Here is a 17,852-nt window from a genome sequence, read left to right on the forward strand (position 1 = left end):
TCTAGGGCGCCAAAAACCCTGGCGCCGCTCCTGTTCCCGCCAGTCAGATTGGGGAGGCCTAAAAGAGAAGTCTCAGTCTGTGGCTGGGCACCAGAGAGAGGGGCTGATTCGCTGGGGTCTGGAAACGGTGCTGGCAGCTGCAGATGGGTCATTACCCATCCCTGATCAAAGCAACTGTAGGGTGCACGGTGCCCCCCGAAACAGACGAGAGGAGCAACTTCCCTGAGAGCAGAGCACCAAGCCACGGAGCCTCCACGAGCCAGGCCAGGCTAGAACGACCTGCATTGCAGCATTCCTAGACTCAGCCCTGCAGACCAGCCCGGCCGCCTGGCCTTTGCAATGCTGCCCTGGGTGCAGAACGCTGGCAGGGCAGTGCGTCGAGCTTGGCCAGGCCCACAGGGCAGCCTCGGTGCGTCAGGTACTTACGTGAGGGTGCGGACGCACTTGGCCGAATCCCGGATATCCCACACCTTGATGTAGGAGGTGGAGACAGTGAAGACCAACCCTGAGTGGCTGCAGTACTTGATGGACACCACATTATTGGTGTGGCCCTTTAGCGAGGCGATTTCCTGGCCCGTCACCAGGTTCCACATTTTGCAGCTCCGGTCTGCGGGAGGAGGCAGGAGCACATGACACTGCGGGACCCTTCCTGTCCTCAGCAAAGGATCCCCATGGCTTCCTCCCTCCCTCCCCCCCGCCTCCCCCTGCTCCCACGAGTGCCCCAGGGGAGCTCAGTCCCTGTGGCCCATCCAGCCTCTGGCACCTCTGCCAGACCTGCCAACGGGGGGAGGGTCTATTAGTGCCAGGTGCGAGGTGAACATCCAGCCACTAGGAACCGGGCAGAGACCCCAACAACTCGCTTCAGGGATGTCACCACACAGCTGTTCAGCCTAATGACTCGTGCAGCATTGCTGCCCTCTGCTGGGGGGACCCAGAACTGCACCGGCCCGTTGTGGCTTTCAGGCAGGCCGGTGCCGTCTGAGCAAGAGGCTCCTGTCCTGCCCCCGCAGTTTGGGGTGGCTCAGCCCCTCCCCTGGGTAACAGGCTCACTCCCCAATGATCACACCCAGAGCTCAGCAGCCGGCCCGCCCCTGAGGCGCGCACCTTTGGATCCGGAGAAGAGCAGCTCGTCGGTGGCGTCCACGCGGAGAACGGGCTTGGAGTGTCCTTCTGCCACAGAGATGCACTGCAACAGGGCTGTCCGGGTGCTCCTGGCACCGCCCACGGGGTTAATGAGGCCCTTTCCGTGGGAGAGAGAGAGCAAGGGCGTCAGCAGGAGGGCGCTGGCTGGGTGACCCAGGACGAAGGCAGATCCCGCCCCACGAGGCTGCCAGGGCCTGCTAGTGGGGCTCCGGAGCAAAGCAAACCACAGACAGAAGCTGCTGGGCAGCCTGCTCCCCAGACAGGCCCCCCGGGGCAGGTCACACCCCATCGGTGCTAAGGGCTCAGGGACTCGTGCAGACCCTGCCTTGGCTTGGGGCTGGGGCTTGGAAAGGAAACGGGCTTCACCCCCGGCCATCTCGCTGCTGGCACAGATGAGCTACCCCCCTCCGGCCGTGAGAGCTGTGGGTGGCCTCTGTGCCCCATCCAGGCAAGATCCCGAAGCCAATAGAGTCCAGGCTGCTGCATGGCACACGCTGCCCCATCCCCTGTGGAGTCAGAGACTAGCAGGGACAGGCTGGCTCCGGACCCAACCCCCAGAACCTCCAGGCTTGAACAAACTGGGGCCCTGCTCCAGCCGTGCTATGTGGGGCATAAGGGCACCACCCCGTGGCCAGCGGGGGGGAAGCGCCCTCTCTCCATCTGACCCACTCCGGTTTTGCAATGAGCTTCACCCTACTTTGGCAGATGGGGAAGGGATTTTTAACAGGTCACAATCAAATCAATGGCAGAGCTGGGAACGGAGCCCAGGAGTTCTCAATCCCCCGAGAACAGGGAGAGAACCCAGGAATCCTGGCTCCCTGGCCAGGAGACAATCCTGTCTCAAACCAGTTCTAGGCTTTGCCCCAGCAACAGCCAATGGGGCTGTGAGCAGAGTTCAGAGGGAGGTTCTAGAACGCTGAGCACATGAGAATCGACACCCCTGAGAAAAGAGCCCAGGTGGAAGAGCCCATCATGGAGAGGGTTGATAGCCCCAAAGCAGCTTCCCAGCCAGGATCTCTAAGCACCTCCCCTCCTCCCAGCAGGGTTGGATTACAGGTGGGGACACGGAGGCAAAGGGAGGGGAAAGGGCTAGCCCAGGGTCACACGGCACATTTGTGGCATGGTTGGAATGGATTTTTTGAGGGGCGCTGAGCACCCACTACTCCAGCTGATGGTGCTCAGGGTGTCAGAGTCAGGCCCACGGTGTCTCAAATAGGCACCCAAAGGCCAGTGGGGAGATGCTCCTCTGCCAGCCTGGCCCTTTTGATGTGCAGGGAATGGGGGAAGGAGAGTTCTCCTGGCACAGACACTGCCTTGGGCTAGTGTAATTGGTTCTATGTGGCTCGTGTTGCAAACCCAGGCATGCTGGGGGCAGAGCCAGGGCCTTAGCACACCCCATTAGGGGAACTCTGGGTTGTGGCATAGCTGGCAAGCAGCCCTTTGGGAGATTGCAGTGAGTTAGAGCAATCCCAAGGCTGCTCTAATATATCTGGGAGGCTGCACAGGCCTCAGCAGCAGCCACAGGATCCTCGGTGCCAAGAGGCTGCACCCCAGGTGTTTACTCTTTGCAGATGGGGAAACCGAGGCACAAGACAGGGATAACAATCCTGACCAGCCTCACCATGGGTGCTGGGAGGCTGAAGCCACGTTTGTCAAGTGCTTGGAGATGTCTGAACTGAAGGTGCGAGAGAAGACCCCGCCAAAGAAAGCATCATAGCCTGGACCCTCCAAGCATCCACCGGCTCCAACAGCTGGACTGCCCTGCCTCTTGCAGCTAGGCCAGACACAGCGCAAGATATCATCACTACCCGCCCTGCCCTCGAGGCAGAATAGAGCATGCAGCTGTCCCCATTCAGTGAAAGCACCGTACACTATCCGCTTAAACACCCAGCACTGCATTTCAAGACGATGGCTCAGACCTTAAGGCACTGGAGACCAGAGGCAGAAAGGGACTTCCACAGCCGGACACGGCATGCCAGGGCCATGCGGGGAAGCAGAGAGAAGGAAAGAGGGACACACAGCGAGCAAGAGCAGCACCAGGACAGAGTCCCAATAGATTTAGCAAAGAAGCAAGGCCCAGAGTTTGGCCAGCACGGATTCAGCATGCAGGGCAGGGGGAGGGAAATGCGAGAAGCAGGAGAGTTCTAATCAATAGAAAGTTGTATGTACCTCAGCACCTCCGAGACAGAGGAATCGCTGTCGTCAGACCTAGGGACAAAAAATTAGCAGGATTACGGGAGAAAAAATCCCGGATGAGAGAGGCAGCAACGGAGTCAGAGAGTGGAGTGTTGTTATTGCATCCAAGCTAGCGGGATAGAGAGGGAGGAGCGGACACAGAAAACCAGAGAGGAAAGGGGCAGAGGAGCAGGAAGGGACACGTGGCTCGGACACAAGATCTTTCAGGCTGGACTGGAGTCATTCAGCCAGAAGGGACTGTTACAATCACCCAGTCTGACCAGTACAGTGCAGGCCTGAGGCCTCGCCCGGGGATTCCTGCATCCAGTCTTCATTTAATCTTCCCATGGTCCCCCCTGTCTCATCACTGCCACCAGCCATCCAACCTAGCCCCTCAGGTTCCGCACTCCTGGTTTTGGGGTACGGCTGGGGTGTTCTGACACGGTCCGGCTCTGCGCTATCGTGCGGTCTGATAGCAGGCAGGATGGGGACCAGGGGCTGGTCCTGAGCTGCAGGCAGCGCCATGGGCTCCCCCCGGTTAGAACATCGCCGCCAAACTGGGATTCTGCAGGGAGGCAGATGGGAGGTGGTTGCTACCAGCTCCCATAGGGCCAGGTCCTCGGGAGCTGTAAATCAAAGCCGCTCTGCTGCCCCCACGGCAGCTAGGCCAATTTGCACCCGTGCAGGGGCTGGCCCGTGACGGTCAAAGGCAGTCCTAAGGTGGGCTCGTTCCTCCGTAGAAACCAAAGGCTGCCACTGGAGAGCACCCCCACCCCACCTCCGAAGGGTCACAGCCCCTGGCACCAGGAGCAATCGGAGCACCTACGGGCCCCTGGCGGAAAGCTCGCCCCACCCAGAGCAGCCACGTCACCTCCTGAGGGGGACCGGGACCTGTGAGCAGCCGGCATCTCCCCACAGAGCACAGTGGGAGAGGGAGCAGGGCCCAGAAGGGGCAGGTGCGATGGCACAGCCAGTGCCACACAGAACCGGGGTAGGGCCGACTGGGAAATGGCTTCCCCACCGCCTGGGGACCCCTGCCAAGCCCAGCGCCGACGAGCCCCATGCTTCGCTGGGGACGGGATGGCGGCTTAGTGTCCTCAGCTAGCAGCCCCCTGGACCCACCTCACCCGCTTTATAACTGCAGCCAAACCCACCCAGCAGCGTCCCTGCGGGTGAAATTCTCCTCTGCCAGCAGCCAGTGTGACAGCCGCCATCTTGGCCAACACACTGGGGCCTGAACCAGGGCCCTCCAGAGCTACCAGCAGGAGCTAAAGAGCCCAGGGCTGCTAGTGGGGCTTGTGACAGCCCCAGCCCCCCAGGGGATCCCCACGGGCCCAGCGGGGGACCGGGCACTGCCACGTGTGTGCACACAACGCTAAAGGCCAGGGCACCGCTTCGGGCCTGTTCTGAGGGCTCTAGCAGTGCAATGTAACGATGAGCCTCCAGCTGGATCATCTACAGGGAGGGCATCTGCCACCCCAGGCTCTCAACAGCAGCTGCTTCTGCCTGAGCTAAAGGCCCAGGCTTGGCAGCTCAGGGGCAGCCCCGAGACAAGGTCCAGCCAGTAGAGGGGGACCAAAGACCCCCCCCTCCATATCAATGGGGTTATAGACAGGTCTGGCATAGGGCCCCTGCCCAGGGAGATGCTGCCCCATGTGAAGTTCTACTGCACCAGTATTGCAGCTCTCTGCCTTCGCCCTGGTCGCTCATGAGCCCGGCAGGAGCCTGCGGCTGACTCCAGCTGGGACTGCCGGGCCCGAGGCAGAGCGGGGACGGTACCTGGGGACAGCCATGGGAGTCACCGTCTGCCATTCACTGCTCTTGGGGCTGGGCTCCCTGGAGCTTCACCCCCCTACCCGCTCCTTGCCCCGCGAGGCTCTTACTTGTCCAGCGCGGAGCCCTGGCTCTGGTTGCTGTGAGGCGGGAGAAGACGTTGCGGTCATTGCGCGGCCTGGTGGGAGGGGATGAGGGAGGCGTGAAGCCAACGTCCGAAGTCCTGAGCCGGGGTGTTCAGAAAGAGACCCATGATCACAAGCCTGGTCCGGGGATCTACCCCCTGCCCCGCACCTCCACTCAGCACAGGGAGGCCTGAAGTGCCAGCCCATGGTGAAGTGATTATTCCCCTCTATTCGGCACTGGTGAGTCACATCTGGAGTATTGCATCCAGTTTTGGGCCCCCCGCTACAGAAAAAATGTGGACATACTGGAGAGAGTCCAGCAGAGGGCAACAAAAATGATTAGGGAGCTGGGGTACATGACTTATGAGGAGAGGCTAAGGGAACTGGGCTTGTTTAGTCTGCAGAAGAGAAGAATATGGGGGGATTTGATAGCAGCCTTCAACTACCTGAATGGGGGTTCCAAAGAGGATGGAGCTTGGCAAATGACAGAATGAGGAGTAATGGTCTCAAGTTGCAGTGAGGGAGGTCTAGGTTGGATATTAGGAAAAATGATTTCACTAGGAGGGTGGTGAAGCACTGGAATGGGTTCCCTAGGGAGGTGGTGGAATCTCCTTCCTTAGGGGTTTTTAAGGTCCGGCTTGACAAAGCCCTGGCTGGGATGCTTTAGTTGGGGATTGGTGCTGCTTTGAGCAGGGGGTTGGACTAGATGACCTCCTGAGGTCCTTTCCAACCCTGATATTCTATGATTCTATGGCACAGCTGGATCCAGCACCCAGCGTCGTGCCTGGGCACAGCCGAGTGCACAGGTTGGTCCCCGATGGGGAGCTAGGCCCATGTGCTCTCCAGCCTCTCCCCACTCACCTGGCAGGCTGCCCCCGGTCATAGGATTTCCTCCGGGTCAGAGGCGAGGTGTCCGAGCCACAGGACTGCCTAGGGCTGGAACAGAGCAAGACCTGATCCGCAATCGCCCCTCCTTTGGGCCAGGGCCCTTCAGCACTGAACATGCCTACCCCAGAGCAAGCGAGCCGAGAGCCCTGGGGCAGCGCACAGATCCACCTCCCGAGCCAGGGGTCCAGCGGGCTGGATCAGGCCCCGGCAGGGCCCAAGGCCAGGCCAGCGGCCCCGGTTAAGGGTTTGCGCTGTGAGCGCAGGTCCTGTTGGCTTCATCACCGAGACTGCTGCTGGAGAAGGCAGCTCCGTGCCTTCGATAAGAGGGCTGTGGAGACTGGACGCCCAACTCTGTCCGACAGCAGAACCCGGTTTGTGCCCGCCTTCCTCAGGCCCCATCCCCCCGACGGGCAGTTTGTGGACACTGGCAATCCAAGATGGCAGAACAAGATGGCCCCACCACTGCATGCTGGGACAGGCTGGGTCGACCGAGAGGAGTCCAGACTCAAGGCTCCAAGGGCAGAATACGATGGCCCAGCCCACCTCTTCCCCCAAGGGCCTGTAAGCACGTGGGGCCCACGCTTGCCAGGGCTTACAAGGTGCTGCCGCGGGTGGGCAGGCTGATGGTGTGGGAGACCTTATCCTTGTAGTAGGAATCCCAGATGGAAAAGCCGATCCCGTCTTCCTTGATCTCCATGAGGGACACCAAGGACTTGGTGATGTTCTTGGTGGAGATGTCCAGCGTGGGTCCCAGGCACTCGGCCGACACAGCCTTCATCTGGCCTGACAGCTTGGGTTCCCCCTGTAGCGTGGCACAGGGAGGGGAGGGCTGAGAGGCGAGGAGTTCACTGCCCCGAGGGTAGCACGTGGAGCGAGTCTGAGACACTGGCGCCCCTTGGCCATTCAGTTCCAAGAGGCCTCTGGGGCCAAGCACCCAGCAGTGGCAGATCTAGAGAAACCTTTCAGTTGGGCCCCGGTTGCCAGCATTAACGTTTCATGAGCTCATTAATGAGGGCAACAGGAAGTACCCCCTGTGCAAGGCTGAAACGTGTATGGCCCAGACTGCCGGAGCAGCTCTCCCAGGAGGATTCGGCACATGGAGGGACTGGTCCAGTCAATTAGCCTCTGGGAAGGGCGCACAGCACCAGGGCGTCACATGGGTTTTATTTGCTCCCAGAGGAGGGCTAGACAACACCAGGGCACCTTGCCTGGATTCAGGGAAGCCCAGTACAGCTCAATGATGTGGCATTTAGGGGTTTAAAGTGGGCTCTACGACTCAAGGAGCCATTTATAGGGCCAAAGTAACACGCCAGGCACGGCCGTCACCAGGAGACCAGACCCCGGGCTATTTCAGTTCCAGACCCAAGACATTCCGCCCATGGAGAAGACTCCCGCCAAGGGCCACCGCCCAGCCGTGAGCACAAACGGAGAGGGGGTACAATGGACCAAAGACCCCACATCTGGATGTTAAATGGCCCTGTCTGTGGCTGTGAACTGACCTTGAACTTGAAGTCGTCCTGGCTGGCCGAGCCCTTCATGGTGAAAGACTGGGAGAAGCTGTAGGAAACAAAGGGTTAAATGGCCGATCCCCTTTAAGGCTTAACTTAAAGCTAAAGGAAGAAACCACTGCCCATCACCCCCACCTCATAACACCCTATCACCAGCCCGGCTACGGTTCCTCCTCCCATTCCCCGAGGTATAGCCCATCCCCCGGTCCCTTTCGGGGCCCTCTTCCCTCCCAGCTCCGTCTTGACCCTGGCCCTCAAGAGGACCCATTACTGGGACAGTTCTGTACAGCCCCTGCACGCCTGGGTTTGAGCACGGCCAGTCATCGCGTGTGAGTAGCCTGTGCACCGTCGGGTCACATGTAGGAGCTCCGAGGGGCTGGAGCATGCTCGGTGCAGACAGAACCTGGAGAATTTAGCTGCCAAGCTCTAATGGGTCTACCTTGCCAATGAGTGCCACAGAGATGCGCCCCCCTCCCTCCATAGATCCCGCCGCTCAGGGGCGCACGAGGCTGGGACACTGCACGCTCCCTGGTGCGCTTACCTCCCCTCCGAGGTCAGGCTGAACTCCGAGATCTCCTCGTCTGTGCTGGCGTAGCCGTTCTCTGCACAAGGAACGGCCGACAAGGGTGCGTCAAGGCAACAGAGGGTGGGAGGGCACCGCACTGGGCCGGTCTGATCAGAGCCAGCCAGCAGGCGGTCGCCAATCAGCGTGTGGCCCTTTAGGTCCTTGGGACCCCCCCCCCCAGACCATTGCTATCATTAACTCTTTGCCACCAAAGCGCCATCAGTGCATCCTCACGGCTGGACAGGCTGTGACCATGTGGGCTGATACGTCTGGATGAAGCGGGCCTATCACTCCTGCCCACAGGGTCAGAGCAATGCCAAGAGCCCTGGGGTGGGCTCCATCTGTCCCAATGGGCAGACGTGCCATCTGTAGGGGCAGGGAAACACCCCAAGCCTTCCCAGCTGTTGCCAGCCCCAGGCCCCACATCAGCGCTGCCGGCTGCTTTGCCAGCCAATGCCCAGTACTCACGGGGGTCCCCAGGAGGGAAAAGCCCAGCACCCACCTTGCTGCACGTTGTGGATGAGCGCCTGCAGCTCGGGGTGGGACTCCGCTTTCTCCCGCAGGGCATCCAGGATCACATGGTTCTGGGAGGAGCCGGTCACATCCGTTTGTCTCAGGCGCCCTTCCAGCAGGCAAATCTGGGCTTCTTTCTGAGCCACCTGCAGCCCCTGTTTGGCGGGAGCAGGAGGTTACCTTCCGTCCAGCACACAGGACGGGCCAGTGGGTGGGACGGGGAATCAGCTCCTGGCTTCAGTCCCTGTCCCTGGGCACAGATGCAGGTTCCACACCAGCCTCACTCAGCTGCTGCTTGTACCCCTGTGACAATGTGGTTCTGGCGGAACCCAACTGAGAGTGCCAACTCAGGACAAATTGCTCAAATAGGGCAGTTACAGCCCAAGGCTGGGGTTTTTCCACCTCTAAGGCAAACCAAACCAGCCAGACTAGGAGGACTTCGGTCTCACCCCCTGGCTAACCGCAAGTCTCACAAGCGGTCTCCTTAGACACTCCAGTTTCCCAGTATTACCACCAGTGCCACTCGTTATGGGGACAAATGGTTATGAAAAGCAATACCGCAGTAAAAGAAAAAAGGTTCTCCTGATCCCAAAGGGTCAAACCCCAGACCCAGGTCAATATACAAATCAGATCTTACTCACAAATCAGGCTGTTGCCAATCCTTTAGAATCTAAAATCTAAAGGTTTATTCATAAAAGGAAAAAGATAGAGAGGAGAGTTAGAATTGGTTAAATGGAATCAATTACATACAGTAATGGCAAAGTTCTTGGTTCAGGCTTGCAGCAGCAATAGAATAAACTCCAGGTTCAAATCAAGTCTCTGGAATACATCCCCAGCTGGGATGGGTCCTCAGTCCTTTGTTCAAAGCTTCAGCGTGTAGCAAAGTTCCTTCAGAGGTATGAAGCAGGATTGAAGACCAGATGGAGATGAGGCATCCGCCTTATATAGTCTTTTCCAGGTGTAAGAACACCTTTGTTCTTACTGTGGAAAATTACAGCAAAATGGAGTCTGGAGTCACATGGGCCAGTCCCTGCATACTTTGCTGAGTTACAAGGTGTATCTGCCTTCTCTCAATGGGTCCATTGTATAGCTGATGGTCCTTAATGGGCCATCAAGCAGGCTAGGCAGAGCTAACACCATTTTGTCTGGGATGTCACCCAGCAGCATAGCAGAAGTTTGAAATACAGACAGTATAGAACCAATATTCATAACTTCAACTACAAAATTGATACACACATATAGACAGCATAATTATAACCAGTAAACCATAACCTTGTCTTAGACACCCCATTTGACCCCCTTTATACAAGATCTGTGTGCCACTACAGGACCTTGGTTGCAACAATGATCTATATGGTCCCAGAGGAGATCAATAACGTCACAAACCCATTCCCCTCTCTGGGTCCAGCAGCACACAGGCCAGGCAGGCCTCTCAGTCTCCCTCACCCACGCACAAAGGATGCCCGAGGCGCAGCCAAATAGCCCTGGCTCCAAACCTCACCTGCAGCAATTGTGATCCCACGCTAACAGGGGGCCACCTGGGATCCCATGTTCTGCAATCCACCCCCCAGAGCTGCACCCCCACTTGAAGGCCCTTTGCCTGACCTTATCGATGGATGCCTTGAGGAAGTTGTCCAGCAGGAGGTGCGCCTCGGCCAAGGAGCAGGAGCTGATCACCACGGAGGTGTCGGTGGAGTCCAGCTCCTCCTACGGTGCAAGAGAGACCCCGAGGGAGGGGAATTAGAACGGCGCTGAGGGCGGTGAAGGGCAGAAAGCAGAGGGCCAGCAGAGACACCAGCGCCACGGAACCAGGGGGGTTTCCTTGACTGGCTGACGCCGGCAGGGACGCAGGTGCTCTGCGAGCAGGCGGCAGGGAAGACGACTTGCATGCCAATACTGTGCATGAGCACTCGCACTGGAAGTGTGCCTGGAACCAGGCCCCTGATTGGGCCATCTATGGGGACTGAACCACACACCTGCAGATTTAAAGAAGAGGCGCTTCTACCGCCTGGACGGCAGGAGCTGCTCGCTAGCCAGGTGACCAGAGCAGACCAAGGGCAGGTTTACACTGGGAACTTATACCAGCATAGCTATGTCTCTCCAGGGTTTGAAAATCCCACTCCCCCCCGCCCCACCATCCCGGAGAGTGTAGCTCTGCCGACCGAACTAAACAGCCACCTCCTTGGGAGATGGATTACCTACTCCAACGGGGAGCGTCTACACATAAAGCCTTGCAGCTGTAGCAGATTAAGCATAGACATATACTAAAAACCTGTTTACGACCTCCAGCTGCTAGGAGGGGAGCAGAGAGCTACACTGTGCTGAACCTGGGTCAGACCCCCCATGTCATTAACGGTGCGTCCACACAGCAAAGAAAAACCCACAGCAGCGAGCCTCTGGCCAAAGGATTCGGGCTTGCACTACGGGGCTAAAAGTAGCAGTGTAGACATTCCTGCTCATGGGCTCCAAGACCCTCCAGAGCCCAGGCTCCAGCCCTTGTGTGAATGTCTACACTCTTCGTTTTAGCCCCGTAGCCCTGCGAGCCAAGGCAATGGATCCAGGCTCTGAGACTTGTGCTGTGGGGTTTTCCTTGGAGCACAGACACCCGACAGGTGCCAGGGAGAAAGGCCTCATTATTAGGCTATTGTTTCTCTGTGGAAATATTTGATTAAACAAAAATTTCCATTCTGGTCAAAATCCCACCCTCCCTTTACAAAAATCTGACATCAGAAAAGAGACTCAATGTTTGACAACAGCTTTCAGCACAAGTTCGCGGTTTCAGAAAAGGGAAACTCTTTCCCAAGACCCGCAATTTTTTTGCCTTAAACCATCAAAACTGATTTTGAAAAACCACAAAAATCCCAGTTTCTCGGGGGGGGGGGGGGGGGCGGGGAGGAGAAACTGATTTTTTCTTCCCCCTGGGAAATTTCAAAAGAAAAAACTAAAAGGGTTTGAGATTTCCTACAAAAGCAAACAGCATCTTCAACCCTCTCTCATGGCTACACCTGGAGTTGGCTCTGAATACCGGGCTGCCGCCCGTGCTTGGCTTCGGTCTAGGCTACAGGAACACCACTGTGGAACTGGGCTGGGTCGAGGCAGTTTCTCACAGGAGGTTGTGTTGCGGTATACGCAGGGAATGGAGAAAGCCCATGTTCTAAGCATGTTTGGAGCCTGGCGGCGACCCAGGCTGGAGCCTGGTGCTGACATGGGTTTTTCTGTGCACACAGACAGGATTGAGCATGGCTAGACCACGCCTTGCCCGCAGCACTGGATACACCATGGGTACATTTGTCCCATGGTACGGACAGGGCTTCCACTGACTCCAGCATGTGCAGAACTCCCATCAGGGCTGTTGGGCCTAGCAGCTGGTGGTGGACATCATGCTCTCCGCAGCCGTCCCTTCCACAAATAAACCATCCAGCACCGATGGAGACCCTGGTGGACCAACATATAAGGGGCTTCCTAAATCCTGGCCCCGACCTTGCAGACCGTGCAGCGGAAGAGGGCTGATTCTTGGCCTCTGCTGGTCCAAGCCAAGCCACAGCCATGTCCGTTAGCCTGGCGCCCACAGGCCTACGGCAGCCTATCGCACCAGCCCCGTGAGTGCTCAGGCACCTACTGAACTGGGACTTATACAGCCGTCATCAGCAAACAAGCAGAGAAAGCAGCCAGACTGCAACAGCTGCTCTGTGACGTTTCTGTAGGGAGGGGGCGAGCTCTGGGGGCTAAGAGCAGGGAGCCAGCTCGGCCCTGACTCCCTGCGTGACCCACGACAGAACATTTCAGCCCAATCGTTGGAGCTTAGAAAGCAAGAGGACCCTGCAAACCTGCCTCCTGCACCCCTTATGCTTAAACTGCCTAGAGGAAGAGTCCAGCCAGCCAGCCTCCTGCTCACTCCCAGTCCCCACCCCAACTATCAACCAGCCCCCAGAGCACCCCCTTTCCCTTACAGCACACAATGCCCTGGGGTGATCTCCCCTGCTCCCCCTCCCGTGAGACCAACTCCCCATATACAGACCCCCTGCACCTCGCCCCCGCCCGCAGGCCCCCTCCCCAGGCACCTTGGTCTCCTCCAGCTGCATGATGGTGGCCTGGCAGTCGGCGATGCTGTCGGTGATGTAGTCAATGTTGGCTGTCAGCACCTCGATCTCCTCGTTGAGCTCCTGCAGGCCCTTCTGCTCCTCCGGGCTCTCCGCCTGCAGCTTTCCCCTCTTCCCCTGCAGCGCCTCCTGCAGCAGCGCCAGCTCCTCGCGTTTCTGGGGGGCGGGTGGGAAGGAAACGCCTCAGCCGGCGCTGTCCAGGTGCCAGCAGCCTCCCAGCACTCCTGGCCCTCGGTCATGCTCAGACCACCCAATCCCCACCAGGGCACTGCCCCCCACACCTCACCTTGATCAGCCGCTCCATATCCGCCTCCAGGTTGACGATGGTCATCTTCTGCATGACAACGTCAAAGATGCGCCGCTCCAGCGACTGCCACTTGAGCCGGGCCGCCTTGCTGAAGGTCTGGCTCATCCCCTTCTTTGGGAACTTCTTCCTGCAGTGGGATGGGACATGGTCGGGGGCTTCCACCAGGCGGGCGCTCGGCCATCACGCCCACTAGTGCTCAGGACAGAGGGGCATTTACACATCAGGTCTCCAGCCAATGTGGAGAGTCTCACGTGTCAAACCACATGGCAGAGTCGCCCACGATGATAGAGCGATCGTTTCCCGTGTTCCCACAGAACTCCGCTCCCATCTAACACCCAGGAGCCCGGGGCCTGAGGGCCAAGCAGGGAACGAGGCCGCGGGGGACACAGATTCGGAAGCACTGGTCTGACCTGACGGGCCGAGCCCCATTCACGGAGGGCGAAGGGTCTCTCAGGAAGTGGTCGATTTTCAGGTTCCACTGGCGCACGATGCTGGAGACCGAGCGAGAGCCGGACTTCGGTTCCGAGGAGGTGGTGCTGACGGACACCTCCGCACTCGAGTCCAGCATGGCTGGCTTCTGACTCGGCCTCCCAGAGACCGGGTCCGACATGGGCTTGGCCAGGCGGCGCAGAGCAGAGACCTGGGTGAGAGCAGTGCCTGAGGGCTGGGCCTCCTGGGAACACCCGCAGGGGGCATTGCCCCCCAGCCGCAGAGCGACTCCAATGCTTCTCAGGTGGCAAAGTGAGCCCGGGAGCAGCTGAGCACCTTTCAAGAGAGCTGAGCCTATCTGGGCTGGGTGAAGGTCCGGTACCCGTGGATAGCAGTTTCCCCAGAATGCATCAGGAGGGGCTGGGATCGAAGCACCGCACCATCCCGCGAGCTGTACGGGTGCTGGGGCAGGAGGCAGCCTGGACGAGTCACGTGACCAACTCAGCTGCCAGGACCCAGCTCCAGGAAGGAGGGAGGGGGACACAGCCTGTTGTGCACAGTCGCACATGGCATGCAGAGAATTCCTCCTTCCTGACCCCAGAAGATCAGCTGCCCCCGGAGGCAGGCGTTTCCTCCCTCGCAATCACTGTCATCTCCTGCCTGGTTACTCCTGGCCATAAAATCACCAGGCTCTGTGGGAAATCCACCCCACCCAGGGCCAGCGCCTTGGGAACAACCCAGCATTGGCGGAGCACGACCCACTGGGACAGCAGAGGGGACTATTCCGTCTGGAGAGGCCCCAGGGCCCTGCCCTGCCAACGGCCCGATCCAGGAGCCAGGCCTCAGCGCCCACCCAGTCACGGCCCCGTGAGTGGCTCTCCAGACCCCCGCAGGTGCAGGGGCTGGCACTCACCTCCTGGGTTTTCCTTCGCAGCACGATTTCCTGCTGCTGCTTCTGAGACTCCAGCGCCCGGATCTGAAACTGCGCGGGAGAGAAGCCGAGCCTGTCGAGTCCTGAGTGGGCGTGAGCCGCTAAAGAGGAACCCAGGGTCTGGGGTAGAACCCATGGCAGCAATGGGGGAAGGGGAGGGGACCCAGGGCTCCCCCACCCCCTTGCCTGGGGCCAGCACATGGCATGTTCTCAGTGCAGGCCATGGGCCAGATTTTGATCTCACCAGCAGCGGTATAAAACCTGGAGCAACTGGGGCTAATCGGGATTTATTCTGCTGTAACCGATGGCAGCACTGTGGCATTTGTACCTGTCCTGAGCAGCAACCAGAGATGCAGGAGAAAGCAATCACCTCCTCTGACCTGGGGAAGGCGGAACCTGCCACCCCACCAGGTGCTGATCTCAAGGGATGGACAGACAGATGGACATGTGGTTGGGAAGGGGACGTGCTGCGCCTTCAGCAGAGGGAGGAGTCCCCAGACAGACAGTGGGGTGGCTGGTTTCTGCACAGGGTGCCCAGCACACAGCTCCCCAACCAGGCAGGGTTTTACGCTGTTCTATGCTGCCGGCCCCATTCTTGGCTTCACAGGACCTGCAGGCCTTGGCCGGCCAAGCCGGGCACTGATCCCAGCATCCGGGCACCCAGAAGAGCTCTAACACACTGTCGAGCAGAGGTAGGGCAGGATTGAACGTGGAATGTTCTCGATGCAGGTGACGGCTGGATTCACATCGCAGGAGCAGCAGTGTAAATCTGGAGCGACTCCGCTAATGTCAATGCAGTTACTCCAGATTTACAACGAGCGTAATAGAGAGTGGAATCCGGTCCTCTGTTGGTGCAGCGCTTGCTCCAGATTTCCCATCGCCTTGCTCAGCCATCCCTGCGGCTCAGCCCCAGCTTTGCAGGGCTCCCCTGCTGCCCCATATCCTGAATGGCCCCACTCCCTGTCTCAGCCCTGCTCCGTCACAGGGGCTCCCCTGCCCCACCCTGCGTCAGGGACTCTGGGTGCAGGCTGGCTCACCCAGGTAACTGCTCACCTGTGTCAGGTCCCCTCTCCTGTGCACATCATGCATCAGCGAGGGCTCTCCAGCACCCTCCCCATCTGGTCCCGAGGAGCCTGGCTTGGGGCATCTCCCCAGGAAAGGCCCAGACCCCTTGGAGAACCCGCACTCCCCGCTGCACCCTGGCCAGCTGGTGTGGGAGCTCAGAGCCAAGTGAGGGGCACAGGCCCCAGCCAGAGCTGCCCTATCTGCAGAGCCCTGGTGAGGAGCTGGGTTCTCACCTCCTGCCTGCGCTGCTCCTTCTTCAGCTGGGCGATCTCCCGATTCCGCTTGGTCTCCACCAGCCGCCTCCACTGCTGCTCCTTCCGCGTCTGCTTCATCAGTGCCACCTGCGGGCCCCCCGACAGCCACACCCAGCATAAGGAGTGTGCACAAGGGGCTGTGCCCATCCACCGCCCCTCCCCAGTTTGAAGAGCTAGCACAAGCGGGCCATGCCCCTCCAGCCCTCTCCTCCTCTGCCCAGCCAGGTACCTTCGCCTTCTTCATCTCTGCCACCTCAGCCTGCAGCTTCTTGAGCTCCCGCTCATAGCGCGACTGGTTCTTGAGCAGGCGAGCGTGTTCCTTCTGGGCTGCCTGCAGCTTCTGCAGGTCCCGATTCATTTCCTTCAGCCGCTTCTCGTAGTCTGCCTTGATCTTATTGGCCTTCTCCTCCGTGTAGCATTCCAAGGTGCCTGAAGGGGGTGGCGCAGAGACGCTCAGAGTGCCAGGCTAGGCCGAGCCCATCACGCTCCATCCCATCCAGCTGCCCCCTGGACCCACCAGGCCCCCAGGGAAAGCACCCTCAGTGGGGGGCACTTTAGATTAACTCTTGGCCTCCAGGGACAGGCCTGCCTGGTCCAGCAGCTCAGGAGATGTTCAATGGCCGAGTAGCCCAGAGCAGTCATTGCCTGCAAGCTAGAACCATGGGCTAGGGTGTCCCCACTCCGGGGTACTCTCTCTGCACTGGGCACCTCCCTGACCCACTGATCATTTCATACAATTTAAAGCAAATACAAGTTGTTTAATTAACAATTAATTTTAAAAAAGAATAAGGAAAAATGGGAAAGGTTAAAGGAAAACACATCACCCCGCTCTGTGGCAGGGAACATCACAACCAGTGTCTCTGGAACGTCAGGGCAGGTCACCGTCTGTTCCTTGTAGGTCCCAGGCTCCTTCTCAGGCCCTGGCTGTGCTGCGGAGACGCTGCGGGTTGGACACTTGCTCTGGCGGTGGCCCCACGCTCTCAGGCTCTAGGTGGCAGGACCCTTTTTCCCAGCGTCGCCCCCGCCCGGTCAGGGTTATGATCCCCCCTCCGAGTCTGGCCTGCAAGGCCTCTTGGCTGAGGCATCTCCCTGTGCTGGGCCCACTGCCCAGGGTCCCCCTCACTCTCCCCAGCTGCTCACCGCACCCAGCTCCGGACGGCTCCAGCCCCGGCTCCAGCTCCACTCGGCCTCAGCACGGCTGCTGCTGCTGCTCTGCCTTCAGCTCCCTGGGCTGCTTGTCTGGCGCCTCGGGCTCTGGTTGCTGCAGCTCTGCCCCCAGGACAGCTCTGCTCTCTCTGGGCTGTGCTCTGGCTTTGCGGCTGCAGCTCTGCTCCCAGCAGGTCAGCTCGGGCAACTGCTCTCTCCTTAGCTCAGCCCCACCCTGTCTGACCCAGGCAATTCCAGCTCACCCGGAGGAGGGGACCCCGCCTGGCCTCCTGACTCCCTGATTAGCTGCCCGCCCTGTCAATCAGGCTGATCTGGAGCATTGGCCTCTCCCCATTGTCCCTGGGGACTGTCAGTCTCAGGCTCCTGATTTGCCATCGACCCCTCCCCTTTTAGTGCTGGGAGCAGCCAAGCAAAACCCCCCCACTGAATGTTAGTAAGGGGGCAACAGTCCCCTTACACAGGGACAGGGCCCAGTTTGGGCCTCATTGGGCGCCGGGAGAACCCCAGGGTTTCTCCTGCCAGCGCTGGCTCAGAGGACCCGTGCGATGGGATGAGCAGGGGGGTGGAGGGGGCACTGCCCGTACTGAGGTTCTGCAGCACCCGGTCCCTCTCCAGCTGGGTGTCGCGGATCTTGTTCTGCAGCAGGATCAGCTTCTCCTCGTACTGGTGCTTGAGGGTCTGCAGGCGCCGCTGGCTGTTCTCCAGCTCGTCAGTCAGCTTCTGCTTGATCTCGATCTCGCAGATCAGGTTGGCCAGATCAGCCTGGAAATTCACCACTAGAGGTGTGGGGAGAGTCAGGCAGCCAGGCAGTCCCGGGGAGGTCAGGAGGAGAGAGCCAGGCAGTCCTGGGCCGGCCTGGAGAGGGGAGGGGCAGTGCCTGGCTCACGGGTCCCCTATGGACTCTGGCAT

At 59.3% G+C, this 17,852-nt stretch overlaps 1 protein-coding gene across 1 annotated transcript in view; it reads right to left on the reverse strand.

The window, feature by feature from the left end:
- Nucleotides 1–422: 422 nt before the first annotated feature.
- Nucleotides 423–17,852, reverse strand: part of LOC135978501 (kinesin-like protein KIF21B) — a gene marked incomplete at its 5' end in the record, with an annotated part of 29,856 nt that continues 12,426 nt past the window's right edge. Inside the window, 17 exons of the mRNA XM_065579433.1 lie at nucleotides 423–607; nucleotides 1,105–1,240; nucleotides 3,321–3,351; nucleotides 5,202–5,231; nucleotides 6,078–6,146; nucleotides 6,701–6,906; nucleotides 7,604–7,661; nucleotides 8,154–8,214; nucleotides 8,680–8,845; nucleotides 10,296–10,397; nucleotides 12,752–12,946; nucleotides 13,077–13,224; nucleotides 13,508–13,737; nucleotides 14,440–14,508; nucleotides 15,756–15,863; nucleotides 16,006–16,205; nucleotides 17,528–17,719. Of these exons, the coding sequence (XP_065435505.1) occupies nucleotides 423–607; nucleotides 1,105–1,240; nucleotides 3,321–3,351; nucleotides 5,202–5,231; nucleotides 6,078–6,146; nucleotides 6,701–6,906; nucleotides 7,604–7,661; nucleotides 8,154–8,214; nucleotides 8,680–8,845; nucleotides 10,296–10,397; nucleotides 12,752–12,946; nucleotides 13,077–13,224; nucleotides 13,508–13,737; nucleotides 14,440–14,508; nucleotides 15,756–15,863; nucleotides 16,006–16,205; nucleotides 17,528–17,719 (2,186 nt within the window). The remainder of the gene's footprint in view (nucleotides 608–1,104; nucleotides 1,241–3,320; nucleotides 3,352–5,201; nucleotides 5,232–6,077; nucleotides 6,147–6,700; nucleotides 6,907–7,603; nucleotides 7,662–8,153; nucleotides 8,215–8,679; nucleotides 8,846–10,295; nucleotides 10,398–12,751; nucleotides 12,947–13,076; nucleotides 13,225–13,507; nucleotides 13,738–14,439; nucleotides 14,509–15,755; nucleotides 15,864–16,005; nucleotides 16,206–17,527; nucleotides 17,720–17,852) is intronic.

Source organism: Chrysemys picta, unplaced genomic scaffold, assembly GCF_011386835.1.
Source record: "Chrysemys picta bellii isolate R12L10 unplaced genomic scaffold, ASM1138683v2 scaf291, whole genome shotgun sequence".
In the NCBI taxonomy this organism is placed as follows: domain Eukaryota; kingdom Metazoa; phylum Chordata; order Testudines; family Emydidae; genus Chrysemys; species Chrysemys picta.